The sequence below is a fragment of the Varanus komodoensis genome, unplaced genomic scaffold, assembly GCF_004798865.1.
Source record: "Varanus komodoensis strain SLA01 unplaced genomic scaffold, ASM479886v1 scaffold45, whole genome shotgun sequence".
Classification (NCBI taxonomy): domain Eukaryota; kingdom Metazoa; phylum Chordata; class Lepidosauria; order Squamata; family Varanidae; genus Varanus; species Varanus komodoensis.
Window position 1 is genome coordinate 6496950 of NW_025336011.1, and position 7606 is coordinate 6504555.

The 7606-nt window shown below is 44.5% G+C and overlaps 1 protein-coding gene across 1 annotated transcript in view; it reads left to right on the forward strand.

Annotated features, from left to right (window-relative positions):
• The first annotated feature begins 384 nt into the window (after positions 1-384).
• Positions 385-7606, forward strand: part of MYBPC2 (myosin binding protein C2) — a 57829-nt gene continuing 50607 nt past the window's right edge. Inside the window, exon 1 of the mRNA XM_044444522.1 lies at positions 385-457. Coding sequence (XP_044300457.1) covers positions 385-457 — 73 coding nt within the window. The remainder of the gene's footprint in view (positions 458-7606) is intronic.

Here is a 7606-nt window from a genome sequence, read left to right on the forward strand (position 1 = left end):
CATGACAGGGGTAAATGAAATTGTGCATGGTGTGGAGCAAATGGGTAGAATGCTAGAACTTGGGGTCATGATGAGGGATTCTTCATACAGTACATGGTTGAACTACAAAATTCACTGCCACAAGATGTAGCTGGAGCCAGAGGTGGACCGGAGGGGCTGCCCCCGCAAACTGCCTCATGTTTTCATCTTTTATTTTACACACACATGTTCAACAAGCAGTTTATAGTTTTGGCTTTAAAAGGCCTGCTAACCAGATGAACTGCCCCTCTACATTTTGGTGGTCTCTTCCAGAACTTTAAAGCAGTGTGTGGGCAGAGCAAAGCAATGAAGAGGAAGGGACAAATTCATGGAGTGAAAGGCCATAAATACCGGGTACCAGTCATGATGACTATATATGCTTTCCAGTGTTACTGGCACTGTGACTTCCAGTACCAGAAGAAAATGATGGAGACAAAAAGTAAGGGATGAGAGAAAGGACTGTGCTGGAAGTATTTATCTGTTCGTTTTACTTCCCCAACCTGGTCCTTTACAGATGTTGGTGGCTTAGAATTCCCATGAGGGAAGTTGTATTCCAACATACCTGGAGGGTACCAAGTTAGGGAAAACTGTTTATATCCTTTTAATTAAAATAATTTCAAAGTGGTTTGCATTGGAATAGACATGGGAAAATTCCCCCACTTGCAGCCCACTTTATTGGGTGGAGTGTTGTTGCCCCACCATGAGAGAACTTGCTTCTTTTCTCTTCCTTACTTCCAGAAAATAACAATCCCTATTAGCTGGGACAAAATGGCAATGTCCAGTTGCACAAAACTAAATGGCTGTCAGAGTGATGCATAAATTCTACTCCTTGTTCAGTTCCAGGACTGATGTCCTGCCTCTTTCTCACCTTGTTATATTAGCTACTAATGTTGGGGGGGGGGGGCAAGAAGAGAAGGCCAGGCCTACCCTGATGGTGCAAACTAACCAAGTGGTCACTTATGGTAGTGTTATTGTTAGACTCATGCTTAGTGTGATCTGGAAATTGTACCCTGCTATCATTTGAGACATGCCTGGGGCAGAGGTGGGCAGCAGATCGCTCTCCAGCTCATTCACACTAGACTGACATGGATATTGGACTCCCAATTGTTTCCGATTAGCAGCAACTGCTCAGCCTTCACAAATAACACTGATGAAGTGAAGAAAGCTTGAGATAATCAGGAGAGGAATGTTTCTGTGAAAGAAGAAGTAATGAAAACTTGTTTCTGGGTTCAGGGTTCTTTAATTCAAATATCACCTCTTTTGCATGAGGATCTAGTTGGTAAACCTTGAGGTTCCAGTAACAAAATTAAAACAAAATCAATCATACGAGCTTGATGCCTGGCTGCTCATTTTAAGGGATCACAGAAGGTACTTTTCCAATCCCTTGAGGCAGTGACTGAAGGTTTTGTAGCATGTGCCTTGGCTCACCAGCTCTTTTCAGGCATTGTCCTGTACTGCTATTTCCATTCTTTCCCCTGAGTCTATTGTAGTCTAATCACTGGAACAGTGGGCTGGATCTGATTACCTACGCTTTTTGCATTTTCCAGAGCTGCAACATGGCAGCCCATTACAGGATTGAGCATGAGTAGCTCTTGACACTCAGACCAAAATTGGGCTGGGTTTTAGAAAATGCCCTCTTGTGGGGGGTAGGGGTTGCTGGTCTGCAAGTGAGAAAGGAGAGCATGGGCTATGCGGAGGTGGTGGCGCCAGTGAGGAGGCTGTGGGAACGTGGCGCCAGGCCTGAGAGCCATTCTGTCAGTACCAGAAGGAGGGAAAGAGGACGGGATGGAACCAGCTTTTCCATGCCTCAGTGCCAGGGTCTTAGATGCAGGAGACATGTCGCTGTCACCTAGCAGGTGCAGGCAGCCCAGTGTAAAGGGACTGGCAGGTCTGCTGTGGGAGCACTAGGCTGAGGTGCTGGTGCTCTGCCGTCAGGGCCCTGGGACAGATGGGTGGGTGGGTGGGAGCAAGATGGCCAGTGTCAGAATCCTGGAATTTCAATTCATGAGGAGGAAATAAAACTTGGGTTCGTGGGACAGATCAAGCATTATGACCATCTGTGGCTTTATTGTTTGGCCCAGGTTCCCACGGTAGACTCACGATAATGCATTACTGTGCAAGCAGAAGTAAACTCGCTGCAAGGTTTCAGTACAACTACAGGGTATTTTATACCCTCCCGGTCATGGTCACGTACACAGGTACAGAGAGCAATTGATGACAGGAGGCATACATTACAATAAGATTTTGAGGTCATCACATACAGAACAGATAAAGGAAGATCAGCCAATCATACAGAGACAATGAGATTACAATATTTCTAATTGCAGTGTATTGACACTTTAGTTGAGTAACTTGAACCCGTCTCCAGCTCTACTCAGACATGTAAATTCAAGCTACTGAGAAACTATTCATGAACTCATCTAGACTCAGACCCTAAGTAATGCATCCGCACCATTCTGAATGGCCGGGCCCTCTGGGCTAGCAAAATAGATACTTCCTGGTAAACTGTGAATTCCAACAAGGATTATTTAGTCATTGTGAAGGTATATAATGTATATTTGGACTGAATGGCCTGTCTACTGTAGCTTACAGCTAAAGGTGAGAGAAAGGAGCGGGGAAGGAATGCCAATTTAAACAGTGACTTAGCTTGGAAAGCTGGTGCTTTTGAGAAGGAGTACAGGACTGATTCTACAACGGAAAAGCACACAGAAGCAATGTTTTTCTGCCAGGATTGATCCAAATTTTCCCAACACCAGTCAACTTACATTTGGAGCCTTTATGTCAGTTAGTGGAAGGGAATTTCTCTTCGTGTGCTTGTCCATGGGAGGGGTTTAACTCTATGAAATGCATTTATTTTATATGATGAAATTATTATCAATAATAGTTTATATTGCTTTCTTTTCAGCCATGCTGTCTGAGGCTGATAAGAGATATAATTCAAAACATTTGGAGTGCACCATGTTAGGGAAGGCTGCTGTAATAATATATTTGTAAAAATTGAAATAGAAAAGGCTTATAGATGCTAAATGTTCACTCTTCTCAAGGGAACCAACTCCTAGCACTGAGGAAATAGGAAGGACAGAACTCAGCCTTGTGAGTAAACCCAGAAAAGTTACTAGCCTGCAAGACGGCTTCTGTGTTCTACTAGTAGAGAGTAGAAAGCTAGTAGAAAGTTGCCTTCCTAGGGTGGGCATGGAGGAAGGGGCAGCCAGCAGCCAGCTTTGGCAGCCAACTTAGTTTTTTTGCTGGGCACAGAAAAGAGCTGAAAGTTTTCCTTACCTATAGCATCTAAACGAGTTCTTAAATACAAGGCTGTTAATCCCTTCATTCATTTAGTTATTCCACAACAGCTTGTAGTATTGCATGATTTTAAAAATGAAGAAAGTGTCTGTCCTTTAGGATAAAGAGTTACCTGAAAAACATAGGAATTCATCTGTGCAATCTGCTATCAACAGTTTAAAATGAGCCTCACTGGCATTTGTGATCTAGGCTTTGCACTACTGGCACTTTCTTGTCCTTACATTGTGAGCATTTAAAGGTATTTGTGTTGAAAACGTGACACATCCACCCCCTCTTAGAGTTATAAATTCTAGAGACCTGGGGAAGAAAGATGAACCTGGAGAAATGGCATCCATAGCAACTCACCCTAACACAATTCAAAGAAGGCATTTCTAAAAGGGAAGAATGGGGGCGGTGATTTACCAGGGACAAGTACCAGGGAAAAGATTCAGCTCATAATAAATAGGGAGGTTTCATGCACATTTCTTACTCGCTTCATCCAGCTGTTCCTCCATTTCATACCTACATATCTTTTCCCCCCACCCAGGGCAGGTGAGCTGCAAAAGTAGGCATGGGTGGGCGCCTGCCAAGAGCCCACACCTTGGTGGGACCCCCTGGAGTTACTTGTCCCCTCAGCCCTGCAATCGGCTTGTTGGCCTACCCCCCACAGGGGCCCCGCTGGTGGGGTTGTTGCGAAGGAGCAGCGCTGTGCCCTGCTTGCTCATGGGCTCTCTACCTACCAAGCGAGCTGCAGCAGTGATAAGAAAGGAGCTGAGGGGCAAAGGGAGCTGGTGGCCAGGTTGCCAAGAGGGTAGACCCACTGAAGAAGGGGTCCCATTGAGGGTATCTTCCCAAGGCCCCTCCACCCCCTGGAGCCGACACTTGAGGATGACCACATGCCCCACTGTACAGAGGACATTCCTCTGCTTGTATGGCTATCCAGTCCAGGTGAGAGTTAAACACAGGGAACTGTAGGAAGGGAGAGCAGGGTTGCCTTGAAATCGCCCATCGGCAACTAATACTCCGACAGCACATGGAGCGGGCTGGCACACTAGGTCCCTGCAGGGGATATAGGGTGGAGCTTCTTCCATGCGTGCATCAGGACCATGGCAGTATTTCTTCAAAATGCAGTATTTGCAAGGAGACACATGCAAATGAATATGGAGCAGTCTCCACTGTGTTTATAACGGGATTACATGCCACGCAAAATTACATAGTGTTCTAACTGCTCAAGAAGCGGGAAGAGATTTGAAAGATTGCAGAAGCATAGCTGTGTCAGGCTGTGATGCAGGTTTGTGGCACATGTTGCTTTGTGGAGTTTGTGTTGCCTTAGAGGTGGGAGAGACACTACCTCTGGTTTCTTTTAGTGAGGAAAGGTCAGCCTTGTAGATCAGTCCCTGGTCACAGTCGTCCCCAGGAGGATGAGATGTACTGGATTTCTATTTAGTGTATGGTCATTACTTCCAAACTTGCATCTCTCCCTATAGATCAGTGAATCCAAATGGCACGCCAGCCTCTGCCCTCTTTTGTCCTCCTCTCTTGCTGATGTGTAAGTCTCCATCTCCTCCTGACTGGGAACTCAGATGTCTTGTCCAACAGCTGCCCCTGATGAATCCCTCTAACTGGCAGAACCAAAAGGGGGTGTGTGGGACAATTATTCAGTGATTTTTCTTTAGGTGTGTTTTCCCAAATAGATTACAGTTCTATCCTTATCTCATTTTATGGCACTTTTGTTTACCAGAACTTTGTTAGGTAGGTTAGGTTGAGAGCTGACTTTCTTCAAGGTCACCCAATCTGCGGTGTGGAATCAACAGAGGTTTGGGTCTTCCAGCACCTCTCCCAGTGCTCTCACCAGGATGTTTTTCTTGCCAATATGTCCTAGTTTTAAGCCTAATGGGCACTGTTTAATTCAGCCTTCCCCAGTCTTATGCCTTCCAGATGTGTTGGACTATGGCTGATGTAATGCCTGACCATTGGTCAAGCTCGGAGGGCTTATGAGTGTTGTATTGTTTTTCAACACCATGTAGTCAATGGTGGACATTAATGGAAATATCAGCCTAATTGTCAAATATCATTACTGAAGGTCACATCCAGTTGAAAGACAGCATCAAGAAGGAACTGTTGTGTGGTTTGAATCTGGGCACAGAATGTAGTTTAAATTTTTGGATCAAACCACCAAGAATTGATCTTGGTCGATTCTTCTTTTTGGATCAAACCACCAAGAATCGAGCAAGGGTGTTACTGATGCATTTAAGTGGTGGACAACCTGCATCCTCAGGGCACATGTGGACCTTGAACGAATTATGTTGAGCTTAGCCCAATCTCAGACTGCAAGTGATCAGTTCAGATGACTGGTAAGAGTGAGCTGTCATGTCCCCAACAGCCAACCAGGTATGAGGGGAGTGGCAAGGGGGAGAGAAGGGACTTAAGGAAGACAGACAAAAAATTGGCTGGCAAAGAGAAAGAGAAAAGGGTAGGCAGGGAGAGAAAGGGCTGGCCCTTTTGGTTCTGACCCTTCCCCACAGTGGCTTCAACCCTGTCCGTCATTGGTATGTGGCCCTTGACAGATTACCCCCAGCCTAAAGGAAATGCAACCCCTGCCAGGAAAGGGGTTGCCCCTCCTTGCTTTTAGGGGTGAAAGCTGCCTGTAATGTGCCTATTAAATTGCAAGGTAAAGCAGTTGGCTTGTGTGTGTCTCCTGGAATTTCAGAGAGAGAGCAATGTCATAAATGAAAAAGTGAATTTTTTTTTCCTGAAGAAATGCTTCTGCAGAAATAAAAGAAAAATGTGTTTATGCTTGTCTAGTCGGTGCAAATATAGGAATCACAGGCATTTTGTGTATTTAATATACCATTCTTTTCCTGGCCTTGGGAGATAGTCCCATGCTGACACTTATGCAAATAAAGAAATACGAGTATAAACAAGAGCCATAATTTATTTGGACTTGGGATTCCCAGGATATTTTGGATGTTCCCCAGACCACTTGTTGAAATGGTATTGTACTGCACTGTCAGAGGATGTCTGTTGTGCCACATGGACTTACTTGTCATTTGGGGAATGCTGATTATAGTGTTCCATGAACTAGAATGGATATGCTATTACTGTCATGTCTGCGAGTCCGCATATTGTCACACGGACGGTTATGTCAAGGTATGTGCAGAGTGGAGACCAAGTCAGTCATTAAAACCCTTTAACCATGGTACCGAGGGGGCTGAACCTCCAAGCCAAGCAGGGTCCCCCAAATGACTACCGAGAGAGAGAGAGAGAGAGAGAGAGAGAGAGAGAGAGAGAGAGAGAGAGAGAGAGAGAGAGAACAGTCACAGCATCACTGGTTGGACAGCATGGAAGGATCAAGGCTCCCCAGGGCCGACACTGTTCATCTCAGCATCTTCTCATTTTGAAAAACAGTTTATAATCAGGATGCAGCTGGCTAGGCCTGCACATGGTTACAGATGCTTCTGTTATTACCTTCACTTTAAATCTATAGTAACCTTTTCTACACCTAAATGGTATTTAATCTTGAGTAAATGTATTTAGCACTGGGGCACCAGGAGAAAACTCAGATTGATTTATTCCTATTTTATTTAACAATGCTATAATTTGAATGAGTTTAAAATGTTAAAAAAAATTGCATATATTTTGCTCTAACACATTAGTAAATGAGAAGAAGAGGGGAGGGGAAGGGAAGGTTGGTATATGCTTCACAGCTAATATAAAATGGCCATCAAAAGAGAGGTTCCAATACCATTAATTTCCTAGCCGCACCACTGTAATTCTGGTGGGAATTCAATATGCCTAACTGCTGTGCAGACCAACTGCTTTGGTTTGCATTGTATATATTCATACTTGTGTGCACTGTGATATGATTAATTTGCTTCAGCTTGTAATGTCTATGTAAATCATGTGTATACTTGGTGAAGGCAATAGTTTTGTGTATTACTATTATTACATTAAATCCTGGTTTTCTTCTTCTTGTGAAGGCAACTTCGATTACATAATCCTTTACACCATTTTTTTTCCTGCACAACCCCCTTGTGAGGTAGGTTAGGCTATGAGACAGTGACCCACTCAAAGTCACTGATTGATGCCTGACTGGGGACTAGAAACTGGATCCCATGTTTCCAATCTCATACATTATCCACACTGGCTCTGTGTGGGGTGGGACGGGAGGGGGGGGGGGAGAATAGTTAGAATTGGACTATATCACTTGTTATGCTCAAAGTATATACTGGACTATTTGATTTGCTATGCATTAAGTCCCAATCCAGCATCTGAAACACTTCGTTACACTGGCTCTTTCTAGTTGGCT